Source organism: Gobio gobio (assembly GCF_949357685.1).
Source record: "Gobio gobio genome assembly, chromosome: 2".
Classification (NCBI taxonomy): domain Eukaryota; kingdom Metazoa; phylum Chordata; class Actinopteri; order Cypriniformes; family Gobionidae; genus Gobio; species Gobio gobio.
Genome location: NC_137098.1, coordinates 49,274,405 through 49,299,439, shown reverse-complemented (window position 1 = coordinate 49,299,439; position 25,035 = coordinate 49,274,405). Strand labels below are relative to the sequence as shown.

Here is a 25,035-nt window from a genome sequence, read left to right as displayed (position 1 = left end):
GGTTCTGGAGTGCTGACATCACCTGGTCGGTGGAGGAACAATGACGACTGGCCCTGGTGCTCTTCGATGCACGACTGCATACGAGAGGCGAAGCGGATGGAGAGTTGGATGAAGCGTTCTAGCCCAATGGTATCCTCGTATGCAGCGAGATGCAGCCGCACCCGAGGATCCAGACCCTGTCGGTAGGTCGTAAGCAAGGACTGCTCGTTCCATCCACTAGCAGCAGCGAGGGTTCGAAACTGTAGAGCATACTCATTAACTGTGGAGGTACCTTGTTTCAGATGGTATAACTGTTCTCCGATCGACGAATCCCATGATGGTTTCCCAAAGACCTCCTTAAAGTGAGACAGGAACCCCGACAGGGTCTGGATCACTGGACTGTCTGTGGACCACATGGATTCCGCCCAACGGAGCGCTTTACCGGAGAGTTGAGATGTGATGAACGCTACCTTAGCGCGATCGTTGGGGTACAGGCGCGGCTGCATCTCCAGGACCAGCGAACATTGCAGAAGGAATCCGTTGCAATCCTCCGCCGAACCAGAGAAGGGCGCCGGTCTGGCCATGGGACTGGCGTACTCGGGGGGCGAAGAAGTGGTTGTGTGGATCCCGGAAGTGCTCGCCGGTGAAGTTGCGCTGGTGGGAAGAGCTCGCCGAACGGCGTCGACGAGCTCTTGGAATGGATCCGGGGTGCTCATCCTGGTGCGCTGTGTTGGTCCGGTATTCTGTTACAAACAGAGTAGACACGGATAACAGAGGCAGGTGAAAGCAGAGTTTATTTCGGAAGTGAGCAGGTGCGGTGAGAGTCTGAGTGAGAGTATCTGGTAATGCTGGAATGGTTGGTAATACGATACGTCTTGGGATCTTGAACACAGGAACAATGGATCGAAGGAGACGAGGACCAGGAGACAGGACGAGACGAGGAGACACTCAGGGTTCGTTGGGGATCAGGTAAGTAGTCAGGTGAGTCCGAGGAAGCAAGCATGTAGGGTCATGTGCAAACGATACTGGACAGTGACTGAGTGTGAGCGTGGTGCTTAAGTGCAGGTGGTGATTGCAGTGATGATGACGTGCAGGTGTGTGTGCTCAGTATTCCGGTGACAGGGATCGTTGTGGTAGTGAGGGGTTGGAGCCTGGCGTGCATGTAACAATTCCAGGATTTTTCTCAATATAATGGACTTCAATGGGCTCCAAAGGTTCAAGGTCCAAATGACAGTTTCAATGCAGCTTCAAAGGGCTTTAAACGATACCAAACAATTCCAGACGATGAATAAGGGTTTTATCTAGCGAAACAATCAGTTTCTGCTAGAAACCGAGCAGTATTTATGCTATTTTACCTCTAATCTGTCGAACGTGATCATCTATGAGCTCAGCCATAACTTCCGCTAAGTGAGGTCAAAATACGAGCGTTGTCATAGATGTATACGTAGATACATCATTAGCACTTGCACGGATCAGTAGAATGAGGCATCTACGATCGATATATCTATGACCACGCTCGTATTTTGACCTCACTTAGTGGAAGTTATGGCTGAGCTTATGTGAGATGGTGGGCCAGTGGGTTAAACCATGGAACTGCTGGTTCAATCCCAGCGGTCACCACCAGTGTGTCCTTGAGCAAGGCACTCCATGTTGCTCCAGGGGGATTGTCCCTGTAATAAGGGCACTGTAAGTCGCTTTGGATAAAAGCGTCTGCCAAATGCATAAATGTAATGTAAATGAGCTCAGAGATGATCACGTTCGTCTGATAAGAGGTAAAATAATAGCATAAATACTGCTCGGTTTCTCGCAGAAACTGATCGTTTCGCTAGATAAGCGAAATTCATCGTCTGGTATCGTTTGGTATCGTTTAAAGCCCTTTGAAGCTGCACTGAAACTGTCGTTTGGACCTTGAACCGTTTGGAGCCCATTGAAGTCCATTATATGGAGAAAAATCCTGGAATGTTTTCATCAAAAATCTTAATTTCTTTTCGACTGCAGAAAGAAAGACATGGACATCTTGGATGACATGGGGGTGAGTAAATTATCAGCAAAAGTTTATTTAAAAGTGAACTAATCCCTTAACTACCATAGTTAACATGAAGTAATAATGAACTGCACTTATAAACCATTTATTTATCTTTGATAATGTTAATTTCAACATTTACTAATGCATTATTAAAATCTTGCTAACATTAGTTAATGCACTGTGAACTAACATGAACAAACCATGAACAGCTGTATTTTTATGAACTAACGTTAACAAAGATGAACTAATGCTGAACAGAGCTGTTGTTCATGGTTCATGTTAACTAATGCATTAACTAATAATACAACCTTATTGTAAAGAGTTACCCATGTAACCTATCTACACAAAGCTTCCTGTTGAAATTTGCACACATATTGACTTTACATTTCTATTATTATTGTTATCTCTTTCTGACATAAACAACTGAATAATGAAACATATAAAACTATAGCTGAAAAGTTTTGTAAAGGTGGACTTTGATGGCATTAATCTATGGACTGGTGTTAATGTCACAAAATAGTTTTTTCCTTAACAGAACAAATTCAAAATTCAAAAATCGCTTGTATTTTGTAGTTTGAACATCCAGAGCCCATACAAGACACAGGAAATGGTTTATACTGGAACAACCAATAGGACGTCCCAACTGGAAATAAGCCAATTTCCATGGGAAATTGATGATTTAAAGTGGACATTTCTGGAAAACGTGTTTTGTCGGTCCACAGTTGAAGCTGTGGTTATCTGGGTTATTTTCTCCATTGAGTTTCTTGTCATGTCTCTGGCACTCTATGGATTGTGCTGTCTGATCAGATCTAACCATACTGTTCCCATTTTTGTCATAAACCTGTTCATCTCTGATGTCGTACAGATTTGTGTCAGACCTATCATGAATTTTTGTGTATTCAATGTTATAATTTTACTTGTCTTCTACATTTATTCCATGAGCATAATAGCTAATATTGGCTTCATGGTCTGTATCTCTATGGAAAGGTACATAATGATCAAATACCCTGTTTGGTACAGACTTCACAATACTTGTAAGAATTCAGTTCTGATATTCTTGATAGTTTGGGCAATATCATGTGGATATATGGTGATTGATGTGATTATTGCACTTAAAGCACATGTGGAATATGTATTTCTTCTAAATGTATTTCTTTTTTTGCTGCCTTATCCACTGGTTGTGTTTTCCTTTGTGGGTTCGTGGAGGGCGCTCTCTCATTCGGTCGCAGTCACCCCTGATGAACAAAAGAGGATTTTGAGGATTCTGGCTCTTGTACTTTTCAATTACACTGTGTTGTTTCTGCCAACCATTGTTCAATGCATCGCTTTGTCGTTATCCTTTGAGCATGTTACTCATGATTATTTAAACACCGTGTCTGGGATCCTAATGTACTTAAATCCTCTCGCTGACTCTCTGCTGTATGTTTTCATTAGGAAAGATGCTAATATAACGCTTAGATGTTTGTGTTGTGAAAAGCTTTGTGAGAATCAGACACAGACAGAAGACTCCTCCAATTCTTTATCTACACTGTAAAAAATATAAGGCCTCTCCAATTCAAAATTTTCTAGTGAGCGATCACATCTAAATTTTTCAATTGGCCAAATTGAATTTCTGTGAATTGAATTTTATTAATTGTGGCAACAATCTGTTAACATGGACTCAATTAGAAATAATATGTTGAGCCAATGGATTTACCAACACTGTAAAAAATGTCAGGCCTCTCCAATTTAAAATTTTCTAGTGACCGATCACATCTAAATTTTTCAATTTGGCCAACTAAAAAATTTAGATGTGATCGCTCACTAGAAAATTTTGAATTGGAGAAATGTTTTACAGTGAAACTGTGAGGTTGGTCCAATTAAATATTTTAAACTGTAGTAACAATTGTTTATTTCTCACTGTCCCAAAAGACAAAAATGACTAAAAACATAAATATATTAAGCAAAATACAGAACACAGACAACAGGGTTGACATTTTATCACATTACTTTATTAACAAGTAAATTCCAACCCAGGATATTTGGTGAAAATACCTTATTTTCAGTAAGGAAAACTCTGAATATTCAAGAAGTCTTCTGCATAACAGGATGTCTTAAAGTGGTGAAGGAAACACTGCACTGCAAGCTAAAAATAAAAATAAAAACTAACATTAATGGCAAAGTTTCCCTGCATCACATCTGGCAAATGACAGAACAGAAGTTTCTTCATTATATAATGAGGATGAGACGAATGAATAGATGAATAAGAAAATCACGAGCTTGACGAGCTTGAGCTTGAGCAATATTATTGAGCTTGAGCAATAACTTAAGCCCTGCCCCTGAAAGAGGCAGACTCCAAGTGCAATCTCCGGCACCGTGTTCAACGGTCGCATGCCGCATATATCACACAAATGACTTAATTTACTTATTACCTATCATTTTAGACATATAAGACATGAGGAAAATAAAACTATTGGCTACCCTTAGAGTAAACGAGAACACACGCATGAAACCAATGAATGCATGAACTCGTGATTCTACAAAATGTCTTTTAAACTTCATACCGGGTCATAAAGCAAAACTCTGTAGAATAATTTCAGTGCTAAATACTCACCAACGTCTTTGTGTGATGAATATCTCTATTCTCTTGGGAATGTCTGTTTCGGTCTTCAGCACCTACTGGTTCGGCTCCGCTCGCGTTGCCGCTCCCGCGCTCCGCATTTGAAATCTCCACACTTTTTTCAAGTGCATTTTGCGCTAGGGCTGCTCGATTATGGAAAAAATCATAATCACGATTATTTTGGTCAATATTGAAATCACGATTATGTAACACGATTATTTCACATGACTTTGGGAATGTGTTGTATTTATTAAAAATACACCTTTCAACAATTCAATTGAAATTGTAACATTTGTTGTACTTTTTGAACTATTAAAATAAATAATATAACATATATTCGAATCAAAGTATAAAAGTATTCACGTAAAAATGATAACCACAAATAAATAAGATCAACAATATGGTTCGGCTATGCTTTTCATGTACGTCTAACATTAGTTTTCAGGTACAGAAATGTATCAAATGTAAAATAACATTGCATATTTGAGTGCATAAATTAAAGATTAATCCTATTAAATTTACAAAAGCTATTCAATCAAGAGCGGTGAGTGATGTCCTTGTCTTTTGTTGTTTGACATTAAACAGACAGCAGTAAAGGATACTGCCCCTTTAAGACCTCGCGTCTTCTTTATCGACTGTATAAAGTTCACTTAAGGCATATACAGACTATGTCTGCTAAGATACTCATCAAGATGGACATGTTGACATACGTTTTGTGTGAGTTTGTCCGTTTAAGAGCAAGACTTGAAAGAGAACTCAATATTTGCGCGCTGAGAGACGTGTGCGCGCTCTCGGATGAGCGCACAGAGACACATTTTCTCACAGCGCGCGCGGCTTCTCATTCTAAACCTAAACCCTAAAGCACTAAACCCGGGTGATGACGGTGAAAACGACTGGTCATATTCGAAAATATGGCAGCACTCGCAATCTCGCATGCATTGAATTAAGTTTACAAAGAGAGAATTATTTGAAAAATATGAAGGAAAAAAGGACGTTTACACGGCTCCCCTGCTCTCGTCAGTTTTTGTTTCTTTATTAGATTGTCATAGGTCACTCTGTTTAATTTTCAAGTGGTTAAACAAATTCGTGGTGTTGCCTTGCGTTGCAGCCACTACCATGTAGCAAATCTTGCACGAAACATATTTCTGCTATCGTCTGATTCCTCGAAGCCAAAATGTTCCCAGACAACGGAGTTGGTTTTGCCTTTTTTGCTCACCAAACGCTGCTGTAACTGCCCTCCTTCTGCCATCTTTACTCGCGCCGAGTTTTTAAATTCCAGCGGATGATATGCACACGAGACTCACAACCTGAGACTGAGAGATTTGTGGGTTCGGGAGGGGCGGATGTGCGCGTGCGCGTTTCATTCAGAACGCAAGGCAAAATAATCGTTTTTTCTCGATTGTACTATTTTGGTGATCGTTGGGAGGCAAAATCGAAATCGAAATCGAAATTCGATTAATTGCACAGCCCTATTTTTCGCATACGTATACCTTTTTTCGGACGGAGGACTTGTTCAGCCAACATGGATTTTTCACTTCGACTTCATAGATTGACTGAGCACAATTAAATATGTTCGGTGAATATACAATTTTAATTTTGAGTTAAGACCTTAAGCTATGAATGCATCTTTTTGCATGGGGATAATAATTTGGAAGTCATTTATTGGGCCAACATGTTTTTTTTGTTTTGTTTTTTTATTTAAAGAAACAGGGACAGCGTACAATAAACATTAACTTCAAAGGGAGAGATGCATAGTACTGGGTAATGATCAATTGTCACAATTTTTCCCCAAAAAATTTTTTTACAGTGTAGGAGAGAAGTACAAATCAATGTCCAAACATACAGAGGGAAATCATCTTCTGCTATATAGAGTCCACATTGTATCCTATATAACCCACGACTCATCTGTGTTATAAAAACAATAAGTGAACATTTATATTCCACTTAATTTGTCTTCATTAAAAAATTATTAAACTGTGGTTTACAAACAAATTTTTAGCATCATGTCTTTTTAAATGAGAAAAAGGCTTTAATGACATTTGGGGAGTGTTATCTTTGAAAACAGTCTATCTTTTCTGTACTGACCTACTGCGATAAAAACACTAGGTGTTTCTCAATGTCAAGGATCCTTCCTCTGCAGGATTGGTCCTTCCAAGTCACTTCCTTCAGAGGCTAGGCGAGGCTCCTCTTTAGCATTCAGAGAACACGTAAATGGAACAGGCTAGCAAGTGCACATAATTGCCTCATTACGTCAGTGAAAAGGTCCGTTAGCCATCAATAACGTAATTTGTATAATATCAATATGGTTGTAATTTGTATTGGCATTTAAACGTTAAACTTTACTTATATTTACTGCGGTTATAATGTTTGGTAACGTAAATACTTATACTTGAAAGCATATTGCCCCGTTAGCGCTCCAACTCCGATATTTTGTATTTTTTGAACAAGATAGCAAAGCTGCGCGGATAGGATTGTGGGTGATTTGAGAGCGCGAAGTCTACTCGTATGCATCCTTTCCTGTATATGGCATATTTTTCGAATGAAAGACTCAGACCTTGGTTGAAATTCCGAGGATCCTCGACATTGGAACAGCCCTTCGACGGATGTCGATGATGTAGCATCCTCGGAATTCTGGCTTCCGAGGATCCTTCCTTGACATTGAGAAACGCCTACTGTCTACTTTATGTCTATATGTACTTTATTAAATGATAGCACCTTCCTGCACATAGGCCTACTGTAGGGGGGCACAACCTAACACTTTGACTTTTTCAGTTTGTATAAATCCACTTGGGGTTCAGAGTATTACTTATTTTCCACATTCATTTCACACATCAAGTACAAGTATGTGGTTTTGTTTCATTGATACAGTGTATACTGTTTTCTTGATATACCCGAAAGAATGGAAGTGACATGTGACAACATGCCCCATAGGTGAGGTACACTGTAACATATGACAGCTTAAAATGTTATCTGATCTAATAAATAAATGTACATATTCATAAATATACAATATTTATTGTATGTGTGTGTGTGTGTGTGTAAATAAATAAATAAATATTATTTGTATATAATTTGCATTATAGCTTGAGGCAAGACAAATAAACAAATATCACAGACATGTTAGGTATCCTAAAATATGATTTTGTACCTCTTATGTATTTACTTGCAAGAATGTAGCCCCTCCTCCTTCAGCTCACGCCAACGAGCAAACGCTGGCCCAATGTTGATCCTCGTCCTGCCTTTAATCCGATCACTTTCTCGTTTCCTCTTTTTGCTTTCTTCCGACAAAACCTTTGCTTTCTTATTTTTCTGTGCTGCTTCGGCCATGACTATAACATCCGGCAAACAAACGATAGTTGGGCTCGGGCTCGCATGTCCAAATTTAAGGAAGTGGGGGTGGTGGTGGAAGTGACGTGTATGCCGTAAAGCCGTTGCATTTTGTAGTTCTTTTTTTTCTCGGGTTACTACCCGAAACCCGAAGTTTAAAAGTACGATTAAAAACGATACAGACCCCATCATGTTATGGCAGACGTGTCAATCAACCTATTGTAAATCGATGTATCATCACAAGAGTCTTGAAAATATATTATAAAGGTTGAAAAGTTACCTAGGCTAGTGCTGCTTTAAACCATTACGTTAGGTTGTGCCTTAAGTAGTCCTACAATATTTCTCCCTGAATAATTTCCCCTCTCTGTTCTGGTTGTGGTAAACTACTTAAATACTTAAAGTACCACTACCAGCAGAGGTAGATAGGATTCAGTAGCTGCCACCTACCAACGGAAGATTAAACTGCCTCTAGCCTCTTACAACTGTTTACAACACGAGCACACAAAGTGGGGTGGGTGTCGCGGTCTCTATGGAAACCAGGCAAACTTAGCTGTTAGCGCACTAACGTAAGTTTACAGTTGGTCGGTGAGTACGTACGTTCATATATTGCGTAAATGTTTGGTTTATATTGTTTTATCATTGCGAACTGCAGACAAAAATGAATCTATCAACAACACTGAACGCGGAGGAAGGAACAAGGGTTGAATATGAAGAAAAAGACACAAGTGATGAAGGTGGTGTGTCTTTCGCTCCAGGTAAGTTAACGTTACCTTCTTAATGTCTACATTCAACGACCGTCATCAAAATAGCAGACTTATCAACATATCCAGCGTCAATCCTTTTCGAATATAGTGCAATAGTATCGTTAAGTCCTTCTTGACGCGAAAACTGTACACTTTGGTCGTGTCACAACCTTTTTAAATAATTAGATTCTTAAACCCCATGTTTTGTTGTGAGACATTATTTGTTTGATAAGCTTAATCTAGAATGACGTTAGTAGTTTGACAACCCTTTTCTCGACCCCTTATTTGATTATTGATTGCATCTAACATTTAAAATAATGTAAAAAATATTATAGCCTAATGTTTAACTTATCATTTGTTATTTTTAGTTAACACTTAACTTACATTTTTAGCAGAAAAAAATGTTCAACCCTTTCCATCATTTTGTACTCAACACTGTTACTACATTATTTCACATTCCTTAAAATGTTGAAAACTGTGACACAAGCCAACATTTGGTTGACAATAAATATTTTCTGAAGGTTAAGTAACTACTTTTACTGATCATTTGTTGAAATAGAATAAAAAACTTTTTTTAATGATACCCTATTTTGTACCCTTTCATGAAAAATGTCTAACAGTAAAACAATTTCTTTCAAAGGTCAGGAGTCTCAGAGTGCAACTGCTGATGGGACAAAGGTTAACGGTCCCAGGTAATGAAGCAAACATTTTTATAATACCTATTCAATATTTGCTCAGAACAAAATACTGAATGATTTTTCTTGTATCTTCCCAGAATTACCAAAGAGTTTTTAAGGGAGCACTGCAAGAAAAACAAACTGTACCTGACGCCAAGGCTGAATGACACTCTTTATCTTCACTTTAAAGGTTTGAAATGGCTTATGCAGAAGAGACTCCTTTAATGTTGCAGTTTAATGTTAGGGGTTTTTTTATACAAAGTTTTCAATTCTGCATTGTAGGTTTTTCTTGTATTGAGGGTATGGAGGAATATACTGGCCTGCGCTCTCTATGGCTGCAATGTAATGCCATTTGGAAGATTGAGAATCTGGAGAATCAGACAGAGCTTCGCTGTCTGTTCCTCCAACAGAACCTCATTCATACTTTGGAAAACCTGGAGCCACTCAGCAAGCTTTGCACACTCAATGTCTCAAACAATTATATCAAGGTCATTGAGAACATATGTGAGTGCTTGCACAGAAAAGTTAACATGGCATCAACAAAATGTATTGTTTGTTCTCTGTTATTTAAAGGGTTAGTTCACCCAAAAATGAAATTTCTGTCATTAATAACTCACCCTCATGTCGTTCCAAACCCATAAGACCTTCATTTATCTTCAGAACACAAATGAAGATATTTTTGATGAAATCCGAAAGCTTTCTGACCCCGCATAGACTGCAACATAATCGCCACTTTCAAGGCCCAGAAAGGTAGTAAAAACATTGTTAAAATAGTTCATGTGACTACAGTGGTTCAACCTTAATGTTATGAAGCGACAAGAATACTTTTTGAGAATACTCCGACGCTGTTCACGTGAGCACCACGATGCATATGTGGGATGCTAATGCAGGAGCCGGCTAATAATGAGCCGGTGTTCTGACATGGAACCCGGAAGCGCTGCACTGTGTTTACAGTCTGACACAGAAGAGAAGAAATTGTTGAATAAAGACGTTATTTTTTTCGGTGCACAAAAAGTATTCTCGTCGCTTCATAAAATTAAGATTGAACCACCGTAGTCGCATGGACTATTTTAACAATATCTTTATTACCTTTCTGGGCTTTGAAAGTGGTAGTAATATGTTGCTGTCTATGTGGGCTCAGAGAGCTCTCGGATTTCACCAAAAAATATCTTTACACTTGTGTTTCGAAGATGAACGAAGGTCTTAAGGGTTTGGAACGACGTGAGGGTGAGTAATTAATGACAGAAATCTCATTTTTGGGCGAACTAACCCTTTAATATACCTTAAAGTCACTCATAAAGTTCACCTTTTGCTTTTCAGCCTGCTTGAGTGAGCTGTCCACACTGCAGATTTCCCATAACTCACTGGAGGATGTGTGTGACATGGAGGAGCTGTCACGCTGTCCATCCATCAGTGTTCTTGATCTGTCTCACAACCGCATCAGAGATCCAGCTCTCATCAGTGTTCTGGAGAGAATGCCTGACATGGTAAAAACAGTATATCTCTTCCTTCATATACATGATCAGATATGCTTACTTCTAGCTGTGGACTGAACTGCTAGGAGTTAATTCATATTTGTTTGAATTTGCCAGCGGGTGTTAAGTCTAATGGGTAATGAGGTCATCCAAAAAATCCCAAACTACAGGAAGACCCTGATTTTGCGTCTAAAGCAGCTGACCTATTTAGATGACCGGCCTGTGTTTCCAAAAGACAGGTTAGCAGCAGTGTTTTCTGTGCTAAAGTGCTATAGCATTAATTGTGTGACAACTGGCATTGTCTGTTTGGAGACGAATAGAGCCTTTGACTTTGTTACTATTTAGAGGTTACGGTTGAAACTTTTATATAATTATTGAAGTTTCCTTTGATTCACAGAGCATGTGCAGAGGCATGGGCAGCTGGTGGTCTGGAAGGTGAACGAAAAGAAAGGGAAATGTGGCAAACGAGAGAAAGAAAGAAGATCCAGAAAGATTTGGATGCACTGGCTGCTATCAAAGAGAACGCACTGAAATGGCGGGAGGCTCGAGAGCTTTTGGAGAAAGGTAAACACACATTCTGTTCACTTATACACTGCCGTTAAAAAGTTTGGGGTCAGTAAGAGTTTTACTTTTTAATACTTTTATTCAGCAAGGATGTATTAAATTGATGAAAAGTGACAACAAAGACTTTAACATTGTTACACAAGATTATTTCAAATAAATGCTTTTCTTTTGAACTTTCTATCCATCAAAGAATCCTGAAAAAAAGTATCCGGTTTCCACAAAAATATTAAGCAGCACAACTGTTTTCAACCTTGATAATAAAAAGAAATGTTACTTGAGCACCAGATCAGCATATTTTTTATGATTTCTGAAGGATCATGTGACTCTGAAGACTGGAGTAATGGCTAATTCGGCTTTGCCATCACAGTAAAAAAAGATTACCGTTATTTTAAATAATTTTAACGTTTTAATTTAAACATTTAAATAAATGATCATAAGTGATCATCGGAGACTAACCCAACTCCAAATGACACTGTATACACACACACACACACTCATATTTTCTCGTCTTCTTTCTGACATAAAGCATCATTAAAAGCTTACGGTTTACCCTCAGGAATCATAGAGCCTCCTATTTCTGTTATTGAAGATCAGAGCCCTCAAAACGAAACACCAGAAAATGCACCTGCAGAGAGTGACGCATCAAAAACAGCACTCTCATCATCAGAGACACACCACAATTGCCAGTTTGCGTCTCATGAGGAACAGATTATCCAAACAACACCTGATCAAAATCGTCCCAACCAGTCAAAACCAGAGCAAACAGGTTTAGAACAGATTCTCCATCCATCATTTGACCAGGAACAGACTGGTCAATCAGCAACGTTGGGATTGAAGACTAAAGAGGAGAAGTGCCAGAAAATTCTAGCTCAATTCCAAGGCACAAAACCTTCACAGTCACATCACAGCGGATCACTCGCAGGTCCCGGTGCTCTAATCACTGAACTGATCTCTGAGGATGAAATAGAGACTATCACCCTGTCAGAGAGACCAGCATTAACGATTGATGTGAGTCCTCCATACACCATTGCTCACATAATTATAACTTTCTATAGTATTTCACTGCTGACAACATTTTCTGTTTCACCCTAGGATCTTCCAGACCTTGAAGATGAGGAAAATAGCCTGATCCTCCCAGCAACATCACAGGTAAGAACAGGGTTGAATAAAACTAAAACAAACATTTTCATTGCTTGAAATAAATAAGTATTCAAAATATGAACAAAAAACTATATTCGTTGTCAATGATATTAAAATAACACTGGATGAAAGAGCAAATGTATCATTAGCATGTCATTTCCACAGAAAAATTGTAATCACATTTTATTTTTGAAAGTTGTGGAGATTTTTTCAGTTTTTTTACATTTTTCAGAATGTCATCCGTCCAAAGATTCAGGTAATCTCTGGCGATGAATCAGAATCAGAATCAGAATCAGAAGCTGTTACAAGTTTGTATCACTGGCCTCAGTCCGATGCTGTGGCCCTTGACCAATCGCAGCTGCTTAGTGTTTCCACTAAGAGAACCCCAGTCAAGCAGCAGAGCCCTGCCTTTATCAGTCAACCAGAGTTGGGAGACTTCCCCAAGACAGCAGAAACTAGAAAGACTGTTCTGATTGAGGAACTGGACTGAGTCTTTATGGTTGAACTTTATGGATGAAACTATATTGTAGTGTTTCCCAACCCTGGAGTCCCTTTAGCACAAACCTTGGATGTGAATTTAAATTGGATGTCTACCTGATATATAAAAGGTGTTTAACTTTAAATGACAAAATCATATGAATCATTTCATTAATAAATAGTTTTAAGTCATTTTGCTTTGAAATTTATTGCAGATATTATACATGTATTTTGTTAAAACTTCTAGTTTATAACAGGTCCCTGCATACATTTTTTGACATAACCTATATTTTAAGGATGTACAAAACCATTAGATTTGAGTACAGAACATTACTGATTTGAATTGAAAAAATAGTTTTTATATTTTTGCGAGCAACGAGCAAACACATAACCTGTCTTGAATATCTCACCATATCATCAATATCATTGGCATCAGTTCAGGTATGTAAATTGATAGGTTACATCCGAAGCAGCAGGAGAAGGGAGAAGCATGTCAGGAGCAGCTCTTCATTGACTGAGTAGCTGACAGAATGGGCGAGTCCTTTGAGGGTTTCCTGATTGGTTTGGTCAGTGTTGGGGACCAGAGGTGTGGTTGCAGTCACAGCTTCAGTACGACTGGCACACATGTCGTAGAGGTTCCCTGAAAATGCTGTTTTCCGGGACTCTGCCCTCAAAGATTCCCAAATTTCTGCTGCATCGCCACGGCAGCCTGACAACACACCACTCACACACACCTGGAAGGCATCCCATGACCTGCAAATATAAAAAAGTGCCATGTAATAAGGTAAAAAAATATTGTAGTTGTATTCAATGGAGGTGTTTTTGCATGTGCATGTGTCTCACTTGCAAATGGAGTTGATGTCCTGTGGGTTATCAGTCATGGAACTCACATTGTCACCCAGAGTCATCAGACAATCTGCAAAGCCCCTGTATACAGCACTACATGGAGGTGTTACTGCTGCACTCAGCACAGAGGAACAGAGACCTGAGGAAAATAAAAGCAATTCTAATGATATGATAAAGAGCACTTTTTTTTTTTAGAACTTACGCACTGAAAAAACCCTCGTGCCTGCAAACTTGCAGTCATAAAAAAATAAAGGCATCTAACTGGATCTAATCCTCAGATTCATCTCTATGCTGGCGTGATGAAGCCCGGATCATCATCACACCGTGTTCATTCATTAGATGGCCAGAGGAGAACTGGTTTCTCCCAAGGTTTTTTTCTTCTTCATTCTGTCACCTGATGGAGTTTTGGTTTCTTGCCACTGTCACCTCTGCTTAGTTGGGGACACTAAATATTCGACAATATTATTGATTTGACTGCACTGACTCTAATGGATGAGAACTGAACTGAGGCAATGACATCACTGTTTTCTGTAGAACTGCTTTACAGCCGGAATGAACTTTGTTTGCATCATTTAATAATTTTCCTGTAAAGCTGCTTTGAAACAATCGGTATTGTATAAAGTGCTATAAAAGGTGACTTGACTTGATTGTAAATGCACTTATAAAATTAATAGAATGGCGACATGTATCGTTCAACATTCTTTTGTGTCTGTATGTTTATGTGTGTCTACTTCTCTATACTGTTAGATGTTGCTGTACGTCACATGGATTAATCTGAGGATTAGACCCAGAGCAAAAACAACATTTAATTACACTGCAGAACAGCTTGAAAAGACAAAGCTCCTCTATGTTTTCCCATTCCTCAACTCTAACCATTTGGTATGTCTTAACAGAAAATATAAAGGATTCAATAGTTCAGGTAGATTAGATACAGAAACAACAGTTTATATATATATATATAGACCGTGGCCACTAATTTACATGAATTCAAAGAAAATAACAGACAGAAGAATTTGTAAAGCATACGCAAAACAGGTTTGTATATTTATGCAGCATGCACCATTTTAAATAGATAAAACTAAAATATCAATATCATATTGTAAAATGTAAAAAAATAAAGATTCTTTATTGGAATCTATAGTTTCACTTTTAACATCCATATAACTTTTCCATTGCACAAAACAAAAGGTTCTTTATAGTGACATGCTGTAAAAAAAAGGCATTGCAGTAAAAAAAAAAAAAAAAAAACACCTTTTGGAACCTTTATTTTTAAGAGTGTATGATAATTATGAGACAAATTATAACAGTACACACACAAACACAGATAAAAGTAGACTTTTACTCACTGAGGCAGAATGAAATGAACAGCAGCAGATGCATTCCGTTGACCAGACAGAATTGTGAACTGAAGACCTCACCACATACACTGGAACACCTTAACGTTTACACACTTTCACAAATCATCCAAACCTTCTTGAGGTGTCCCATTCACCTTCACAAAAAAGCTGCAACTTTGAAGCCAACTGTTGAGCCTGATGAATAAAGAGGGGGTTGTGAAATCTGATTATTAAAAAGGGGGAAGCTGTTGGATTAAAGATCATTTCCGGCTACAGCGTTCATCGTATCAGAGAAGAATAATATACCTCTTATGACAAACGACAATGTTTCGATATGGTTTCTCTCTCTCTCTCTCTCTCTCTCTCTCTCTCTCTCTCTCTCTCTCTCTCTCTCTCTCTCTCTCTCTCTCTCTCTCTCTCTGTCACACACGCACGCACGTACGCACGCACACACACACACACTCTATAGGCTACAAACAGATGGGGAAAAAATCCCAGTAGAATTGGCATTTTAATTCCAACGTTGCACTTTCTACACACTCAGTGGGCAAGCCTCTATTTGACTGACATGCTTGGATTATGTCATTGCGTAAATCTAAAGGGAAACGGATTATCTCTTATATAAAGCCATTACTATCAACTCCACTCTCTTATTTTCTCTGTTCCTGAACCTGTTTCCTAGTATTCATCTTCCATGTTTTTGGACATGGAATGGTAGTACCATTGTATTCTTTATGTAAATTAAATGGTACCTATCATTCAGTAGGCCTACCATGCCTACCATGCATGGCCAAGGGTTGCCTATGAACCTGCATAAACTACCTTGCAAACCAAATTATTGATTATAATGCAAAAAGCCTATAGAGGTCCAAAAATGAAAATTATTATGGTAGGGAATAGAATGCAATAGAATAGAATACAATAGATACAATAGTATATTTTGTGTTAGTTATGAGAATGAGATTAGTGTTATTTTACACTATTAAATAAATAAAAAAACGACCATTAGGTGGGAGTAAAGTCGCATACTAACAGTTGCACGACGCACTAGAGTTAGCGGAAGTGACGCAGTTTGTGTGGATGTGGGACTGTCATGGATGAAGTTGGTTCACCGGCGCGACGTCGCGGTGGTCCGACGGGGCTCTCCGCCGTGCAGACCGACACCATAGAGGGTCTGACAGAGCTGGATGATCTGGAGAGAGTGTATGCGCAGCTATGTGCCGAAGAGGTAAATTATTATTAGTGGAAACACAGTGTTTGTTAGTCCCTTTTAGGCTTGATAACTAGGAAGGTTCGATAAAGGCTTGCCAGCTGTGCCGGTTAATTTATTATGTATACAAATTGAGTGTGTGTCCGAACCGTGAGATTGTGTGGATGTTGACTGTCCATTGGCGTAAATTGAATATAAACACACCTCCCTGACAGGCGGAAGTGCAGGTGGAGTTGGGCGCTCTTATGGGCCAGCAGAGCAACATAGAAACAAAGATGCTCGCCCTGCAGAGGATGGGGTGAGTGTATGTGTTTACACCTAACCTATACTTTTGAACTGAAAGAAAAGGGTAATGTGGTATTAAATTGTGTGTGTTTTCAGACCAAACTTGCAGCTGATCGAGGGAGATGCTGTGCAGTTGTCTGGCATGATCAACTTTACATGCAGCCTGGCAGAGAACGTCAGCAGCAAAGTCAGACAGCTGGACCTCACCAAGGTGGCCAACATACACATTCTCATGATGATATGTATGTTTATCAATTTGACAGCTTTCACTCAAGCTTTGCACCTGGTTTATGCGGTTCTGTTTCAGAAAAGACTGTACCAAGCAATTCAGCGGGCAGATGATATTCTAGACCTGAAGTTCTGTACAGATGGTGTTCAGACTGCCCTGCGTAACCAGGACTATGAGCAAGCTGCCGCCCACATTCATCGCTATCTTTCTCTTGACCAGTCAGTGATTGAGCTCAGCAAGCAAGGGGGAGAGGGTGAGTCCTTTTTGGTCTTTCTTGCAACAAATATTACCATTGCAACTATTGCAATGTAAACAATCTGTTACACACCGTTATACAAATTGTTAAATGTGATATGTAGAAATAATATATGTAATGCATGCACATTGTTTAAACTGATTCGCACAGATACTTACAATCAGATACACTTGCTGTATTATCTATCTCTATGCTACTTTGCAGGAAGTGCAGTTGAAGCCAGCCTTGAATTGTTGCAGGAAGCAGAGCGCAATCTAAAGGTGCTGGTTACAACGCGACTGGAGGAGGCGGTTTCCACAGGCGACTTGCCTCAAGTGGAGCGTTTTTTCAAGATCCTTCCTTTACTGGGACTCCATGATCAGGGACTTGCACGCTTTGCTCAGTACCTTTGCAGTCAGGTAGGAGCATGCGTTTATATTCACCCTACATGACCAGTGAAATCCGTCCATGCTTTGGTTATTAGGGTTCTAGTATTAAGACTTGTGTCTTTTGCTCACTTCACTTTCAGTTGGCCAGTAAGGCAGAGGAGAACTTACTCCTGGCGGTTGGCTCTGATCTTGGTGAACGCAGAGCACCGGTTATCTTTGCTGACACCCTCACGCTGCTGCTTGAAGGTAAGAGCAGATGCATCGCTGTTAACTTGCCAATATTTACATTATAATGTTTAAATGAATAGAGATCAACCATCCTTTGTCTGTATCTGTTAGGTATTGCACGCATTGTTGAAACCCATCAGCCTATAGTGGAAACATACTATGGACCAGGCCGACTGCACACACTACTTGCACACCTTCAGAAAGAGTGCGACAGACAGGCTAAAAAAATAGTGGACAAATTCATCCAACAGAGAGATTACAACAATAAGGTGTGTGTAGGGTGTCTATACAAGGAGTTATAAGCACCCAATTTATACACTAAAAACATATTATTATACATCTAAAACTATTTATTTATTTAGTTACGTTATTATATATGTTTTCTACTCATGGTAACAGGCCCGGCACCAGGACACACGACATGACAAAATCAACATGTTCTATTTTATAGATTAATAACTAACTAATCATTTAGTTTAATGAGATTGTTTATTCATTTACTTATTTATTTTAATCATATTATTTATTATATATTAATTTTTTTAATCAATTTTTTATTACATTTAAGTTTGTCTCTCACTCTGTTTCACGGACCCCTGATCTATACTATGTGTACGTGATGTTTGCACCTTGAATAAAGTGCATTTTGATATAGTTAGACACACAATGTGTACTTTTTACATTTGTTTTACAATAGTTTCAGGTTGTCCAGAGCAGCATGATGAGAGGCATGACTACAGAAAAGATTGAACCCAGGTTTGGTCCTTATTATAATCATGTATCATGAAGATTGAATGAGTATCTTGTGAATATAAGGTGTTTTATTTATTGTGTGTTTAATGTTTAATCTAGAGACTTGGATCCCGTGTTATGTGAGGTTACCCTAATGAACTCAAGAGCCGAGCTGTACTTTCGATTCTTAAGGCGGCGTATTGTTGCTGACTTTGAGGTTGCAGATGCAATGGCAGATGAAACCGTTATACAAGGTAACACCTAACTTTTCATGGGATATACGAAACTACTATATAAAAATAATTTCTAAAGCAAGTACATAACTGCCATCAGAGCAGCAGCCCAGCATTTAGCACACACGCTACTGCTCATTCAGGCATCACAATACTTCTTGATCCAATTTCTCCCCATCATTGCCTATAAGAAATGTATGTAACTAGACTATACAAATGAATGCTTGTTTTTGTTGTTTTCTAGAACATCAGCAGAGTTTAGAACAGTTACTGAAAGATTGTCAGCTAAGCCGCGCTATGCAGGAGCTGATTGGCTATTACATTCCCATGGAGGAGTATTACATGAGAGAGTCCGTCAACAAGGTGCGCAACAGAAACACTCAATAACTTCATGATGTCATAACTCGTTTGAAATGTACATTATACTTGAATCAGAGATTAATTTTAAGGAAATGTACACTACTATTCAAAAGTTTGGGCTCTGTAAGATTTTTTTAATGAAAGAAATGAATACTTTTATTGAGCAAGGAAGCATTAAATTGATCAAAGTGAGACCAAAGACTTTTACATTGTTAAAAATGTTACATGTAGTTACTATAGTAATAACAGTAAATTATGCATAATTGCATGCGACTAACCGTCAACCAAACCTTAATTCTACCATAACCCTAAAGTAAGTACATGTAGTTTATTAGTATTACTCAGTACTTAAATATACAGTTACACAGCAACAATGACACTATAAAATAAAGTGTAACCAAGATTTCTATTTCACATAAATCTGGTTCTTTTAACTTTCTATATATACAAATATTTTCTGAAGGATCATGTGACACTGAAGACTGGAGTAATGATGCTGAAAATTCAGCTTTGCCATCACAGAAATAAATGACATTGTTAAAATAGAATACAATTAAAATGTTATTTTAAATTGTAATAATGTTTCGCAATATTACTGTCTAACTGTATTTTGATTAAATACATGCAGCCTTGGTGAGCATAAGTAACTTCTTTCAAAAACTTTTTAAAAATATTACCGACCCCAAACTGTTTAACTGTTCATTACTTCATTTTCTCATTGTGGCCTTGTTGTATCTATCTGTTGTTTTGGTTTTGCCATCAGTTAAATTGCAGATGCATTTCTTTGGCAAAATTGATGTCGTCACCTATTTTTATAGCGCTTGTAAATATCATCAATTATTAAATTAGGCTATAAAGCAGCTCTGCAGAAAACTCAGTTCAGTAGTTCTCAGTACTACTCATAGGATGATTAATATTACTTTATAGGCAGTTATCATGGACACAGCAGAGGTGGGTCAGCTGAGCTCAAGCATGGTGGACGATGTGTTCTACATTGTGAAGAAATGTATCAGCAGAGCTCTCACCAGCAGCAGCTCTGACTGTGTGTGTGCTATGATCAATCATGCAACCAGCGTTCTGGAGACAGATTTCAGGTAAACGCAAACATTTGGAATTTAATTAACCTTTATATTGTTACTGACAAACTGCATGTGAAGAATTATTGTCTTGGTGGTAGGGATGGGCGATATGGACTTAAAAATATATAACCATATTTTCTGGTATTTATTGCGATGACAATATAAATTTAGTACCATTCCCCATGTTTTTGGAGTGAGAGCTGCATGCAAAAGTGCAGGTAATGTTTAAATAGTGCAACTGTGCTGAAAAACATTGCACAATACAATGTTTGCATACAAACAATAATAATTCAAATCAATGACAAGTTTAAAATGTAAACATAGATTCTGTATTTATTCATATTCTGCTGGTGCAAACTGGCAAAAATAGTGCAAACAGCAAAAATTATAATCCCAACCATGTCTTCAGATTACAAAAAATATTGTAAATAAAATGATGATTTAATGATAGAACTGCTGGGTTTATGAATATTAACCACGTTGTCAGCGTTCGCTCGCACTGATTTGCTGAAATCAAAACAGGGACGGTAAAAATGAACACCTGACCAGCTAATGAGGTTGCCGCTTGCGCATTCGTTTCTGCTGGTTCATAAAGGCTGAATCATTCCAAATGAACACCATTATTTTACAGGAAATACGACAAAGTATATTGTTTACATGTAGCACGTCAATTCTGCGTAAGACTCTCTTGCTCTCTCTTTGAGTGTGTGAGAAACACTGAGCGCTCTGTGTGTACACGTTCCAGATTGTAGAGGTATCTCCTCATTTAGCGATAAACTCTTCCGCCATAGCTGTTTTCGCTTTGCACATGAGCTGCGAATGGGTCGCGTCATCAACTAGGCTTTATCGTTATTTTCGTGGGAGGTCTAATTCTTATCATGGGGAGAATTTTTACCGGTATATCGCAAACAATAAGATATCGCCCATCCCTACTTGGTGGTTGAAGATTTCGAAATTCACATCAGAGAATTTCTGGAAACTGCATTATTGAATAACTAATCATTAGATGTACATTTTGCATCTCTCTCCCTGTGTGCAGAGAGGTGTTGGTAAGTAAGTTGCGAGCTGGATATCCAGTCAGTGCTCTGCAGGACCTGCAGCGGGGGGTCAGCAGTGCCGTCAGTCTGATGCAGAGCAGTCTACAGCAAGGCAAGATTACAAACCTCACACAAACGCTTGGGATTGAGAGCCAGGAGCAGGCAAAGAGTGCCTACTTGGTCAGCATTAAGTCTATTTTTCTATCTCTCGCACACACAGTGCACATTATGTCACTTGTTTTTCTGTACTTGTTTTTCCTCACAAACACATTTTCATGTAGTATAATGCTTGTTTTTTTTTCCCTCAGGTGACTCTTAATAATGTGGAGGTCTGCAGTGAGAATATCAGCACCCTGAAAAAGAATCTAGAGGTCAGTGTGATGTGACCTTTTTTTTTTTTTAAGTATTATTTAGCCAACCTACCAGAAACACACACTGTGTCATTTGCTTACCCTCTTGCCATCCCAAGCCAATAGGACATTTCTTTCATGTGTCATGTCACTTGTTTCTTGTTTGGTCTTTTGTTTAGTTTAAGTTTCCTGTTACTGTTTTGTAGTCTTTTATAGTTCTGCTGCAGTTTCCTGTTCCCCTCATTTCTCCCTGATTATTTGCACCTGTGTCTATTACCCTTTGTGTATATAAGCCCTGGTGTTTCCTGTGTTCATTGTCAGGTTTTGTTCTTCCATGGTTGCATGTCACTCTCAGTAACATTCCTTGTGTTCGGATGTTTTCTTGTTACTCTATCATCCTTTATCTGCAGGACCTTTTAGATCCTGCTCTCCTTCATCCTGTGTTACACCATGGAACACAGAGACATTTTGAAATATTTTTCATGAAATTACAGTTAATGTGGATAGGCACTTGCAAGCCCTATAAACCTATCATAAAAGCAGTCCAAATAAACTCACTTATTGTGTTGCATGGAAGAAAGAAAGTCTCACAAGGTTTGAACGGCATGAGGGAGAGTGAACTAATACTTTCAATTTTCAGAAATGTTTGGGGGAGAGTTTCATTTAATTTAACCAACTATGCACAATACCTTGCAGGGTTTGCTATTTTTGGAAATGAGACATGCCAGTCAGAAACACTCCCTACTTTACTGATTGCATCCCTAGAGTAGGATGTCAGAGCACTCTTACTAGCTTGAGTTGTTGTAATTGTGTGAGTAAATGATATCCACTTTAATGCAAGAAAGAAATCAATAACACTGGAAACGTTTAATCCTCTGGTTTGCACAATATCTAGGTCTTTCTGCCTTATGCAGACATTTGATGTTATGAGCATTCTGAATTGCTTTCTCTTCCTGTCCATCTCAGAGTGATTGTGCCAAGTTGTTCAGTCAGGGGGCAGGCTCAGATCAGGCAAAGGCTAAGATTGACAGCTGTCTATCTGATTTGGTCACCACCTCTAGCAAATTCAAGGACCTCCTCCAGGTCAGTGATGATCTGCATATACACTAGCGTTCACACGTTTGGGGTCAGTAAGATTTTGTTTTTGAAAGGAGACTTTTATGCTCACCAAGGCTGCATTTATTTGATCAAAAGTATAGTAATATTGTGAAACATAAATGCAATTAAATGTAACTCTTTTCTATTTTAATATATTTTAAAATGTAATGTATTGCTGTGATGGCAAAGCTGAATTTTCAGCATCATTACTCCAGTCTTCAGTGTCACATGATCCTTCAGAAATAATTCTAATGTGCTGTTTTGGTGCTCAGGACAGGAAACTTTTTATTATTATCAATGTTGAATATCATGCTGCTTAATATTTTTGTGGAAACTGTAATACATTTTTTTCAGGATTTTTTTATGAATAAGAACAGCATTTATTTGAAATAAATATTTTGTACCATTATGAATGTCTTTACTGTCACTTTTGATCAATTTAATGTATTCTTGTTGAATAAAAGTATTGATTTCTTTAAAAAAAAAAAAAAGATCTTACTGACCACAAACTTTTGAATACAAAATCTTGAATGTTTGTGCTGTTTTTCTTACTGGTTTGTGTATGTACAGGAGGGGCTACAGGAGCTTAACAACACCTCTATTAGACCACAAGTAAAACCCTGGATCAGCAGCTTCCTGTCTGTCTCGCATAATATTGAAGAGGTATGAGATGAAAACATCACCATATCTGACAGAGAGCCAATAAAAATGTCTGCACTTGAGAATTGACAATGATAGGATGGAAAATCAGTTATATTGCTAAATCTTATGTTTTCTGAGGATTTTCAAGTTAATGCATGCGTTGTGTTTATTTTGTTGTCTTTAGGAAGAGTTCAGTGAGTATGAAGCCAATGATCCTTGGGTTCAGCAACTCATTGTTCAATTGGAGCAGCTCATGGCTGAGTTTAAGGTACATTTATTTTAATCCATTTTACACGATGCACACTCACACATCCATTCTAAAGATGCCTCTCTGTAGGTGGGCCTGTCCCCAGTCATCTACGATACTCTAACTAGCCTGATGACCAGTCTCATCGCCATGGAGATGGAGAAGACGGTGTTCAAATGCACCTTCAGCAGGGTGAGATGTAAACATACCCTTCACAAGTGAACACAATGGCTTCATATTTGCTTAAAAACACAGACATCCTAACTGTTCCGTCTATTCTGGGTTGTAGCTTGGTGGATTGCAATTTGATAAGGAGCTGCGTGCTTTGGTTGCATACCTCTCCTCGGTCACCTCCTGGACCATCCGGGATAAGTTTGCCCGACTCACACAGATGGCAACTATTCTCAACTTAGAGAGGGTATGTAACTTTTCGACTGGCATTTCAAAATATGAATCATTGAAATCTGGTCTATGACTAAAAGGACAGTATCATTTGGAGTTTTGTTTTTCTTCTTGAGGTGTCTGAGATCCTGGATTATTGGGGACCTAACTCTGGGCCTTTGACATGGCGTCTGACCCCAGCTGAGGTTCGGCAGGTCTTGGCTCTAAGGGTAGATTTCCGCAGCGAGGACATTAAAAGATTACGACTCTAACAAAAACACTTCAAACTTGTTTTTATGTATAGAAATTGAGTTTCGGGTAACTTGAATGAATGTATGTTATCGCTGAACATTTGTATACACACAAATCGGTTGCTTGTTTTTTAAACATATGTAATAAATGTATTACCAGCCAACATTGAGGATCGAATTGTCCTGAAGCTCACATTTGCTTAAATAAGCTTTCCTTATAATTGAAGGTCAAAATCTTCTACCCGCAAATGTTTTGTTTTTTGCTAAATACTGGAAAGGTGGGTTCATTTAAGGATGCTTTACTGAGCACAATTAATATACATGAAACAAAACAGTTTCCTAGAATAAACGTGATGGCACGAGGCTTCAAATAGAAAAGTAGCAGATTTTTTAGTGCACAACATAGTGATATATCCATTTGTGTGAGAAGAATCTTACAAAAGAGATTTAGAACTTAATCTTTTGCTTAAATGTCATACCAGAAAGAGTCCCACGAATAATAGTTCAAAAGCAGTTTACTTCAAACCATTCATCTTTTCTAACTGCATTAACCTGCATGTAAAGTATCTGTTCACCTGGACCAGAAGCTCTGACCTGATGCAATCGGATATAAAAACAACAACAAAAAAATCAAAAAAAAAATCAAATGATAAGCAGTTGTTTACACACTTGTATCATGAAGCAGCCTCTGTGTGCATGTAACACGAAGTGTGGCAGCAGGCAGATCTCGAGTCTGCTGCCTTCAACACACAAACAACAGAATCGTGTATCATTAAATATAAAATGAGAAGGACCAGTCTGCTGAACTCATCAGTCCCGTGTAGCGCTGTGCCTGACAGCTCGTGCAAACAGGTTGAAC

At 38.5% G+C, this 25,035-nt stretch overlaps 4 protein-coding genes across 4 annotated transcripts in view; 2 read left to right on the top strand and 2 right to left on the bottom strand.

The window, feature by feature from the left end:
- Window positions 1-8,415: 8,415 nt before the first annotated feature.
- dnaaf1 (dynein axonemal assembly factor 1) lies at window positions 8,416-13,198 on the top strand. The gene is made up of 11 exons (XM_079841495.1): window positions 8,416-8,497; window positions 8,584-8,686; window positions 9,315-9,366; window positions 9,450-9,541; window positions 9,634-9,855; window positions 10,672-10,838; window positions 10,944-11,065; window positions 11,224-11,390; window positions 11,947-12,398; window positions 12,483-12,539; window positions 12,763-13,198. The coding sequence occupies exons 2-11, from the start codon at window positions 8,590-8,592 to the stop codon at window positions 13,018-13,020; spliced, it is 1,686 nt and encodes a 561-aa protein (XP_079697621.1). The 5' UTR covers window positions 8,416-8,497; window positions 8,584-8,589; the 3' UTR covers window positions 13,021-13,198.
- On the bottom strand, window positions 11,461-15,695 carry nrn1lb (neuritin 1-like b). The gene is made up of 4 exons (XM_079841526.1): window positions 15,497-15,695; window positions 15,200-15,385; window positions 13,851-13,992; window positions 11,461-13,760 (listed from the first exon to the last, which is right to left on the bottom strand). The coding sequence occupies exons 2-4, from the start codon at window positions 15,231-15,233 to the stop codon at window positions 13,466-13,468; spliced, it is 471 nt and encodes a 156-aa protein (XP_079697652.1). The 5' UTR covers window positions 15,234-15,385; window positions 15,497-15,695; the 3' UTR covers window positions 11,461-13,465.
- A 565-nt stretch (window positions 15,696-16,260) lies between these two features.
- Window positions 16,261-24,348, top strand: cog4 (component of oligomeric golgi complex 4). The gene is made up of 19 exons (XM_079810419.1): window positions 16,261-16,418; window positions 16,616-16,698; window positions 16,782-16,896; window positions 16,993-17,167; window positions 17,375-17,568; window positions 17,679-17,784; window positions 17,878-18,035; window positions 18,464-18,522; window positions 18,619-18,752; window positions 18,976-19,094; window positions 20,019-20,185; window positions 21,210-21,387; window positions 21,516-21,578; window positions 22,524-22,640; window positions 23,226-23,318; window positions 23,482-23,565; window positions 23,635-23,736; window positions 23,834-23,962; window positions 24,063-24,348. The coding sequence occupies exons 1-19, from the start codon at window positions 16,284-16,286 to the stop codon at window positions 24,195-24,197; spliced, it is 2,346 nt and encodes a 781-aa protein (XP_079666545.1). The 5' UTR covers window positions 16,261-16,283; the 3' UTR covers window positions 24,198-24,348.
- A 399-nt stretch (window positions 24,349-24,747) lies between these two features.
- The window catches only part of thap11 (THAP domain containing 11), a 1,331-nt gene continuing 1,043 nt past the window's right edge, over window positions 24,748-25,035 (bottom strand). The window contains exon 1 of the mRNA XM_079810429.1: window positions 24,748-25,035. This exon is cut by the window's right edge and continues 1,043 nt beyond it. The gene's annotated coding sequence lies outside the window, so the exon portion shown is untranslated.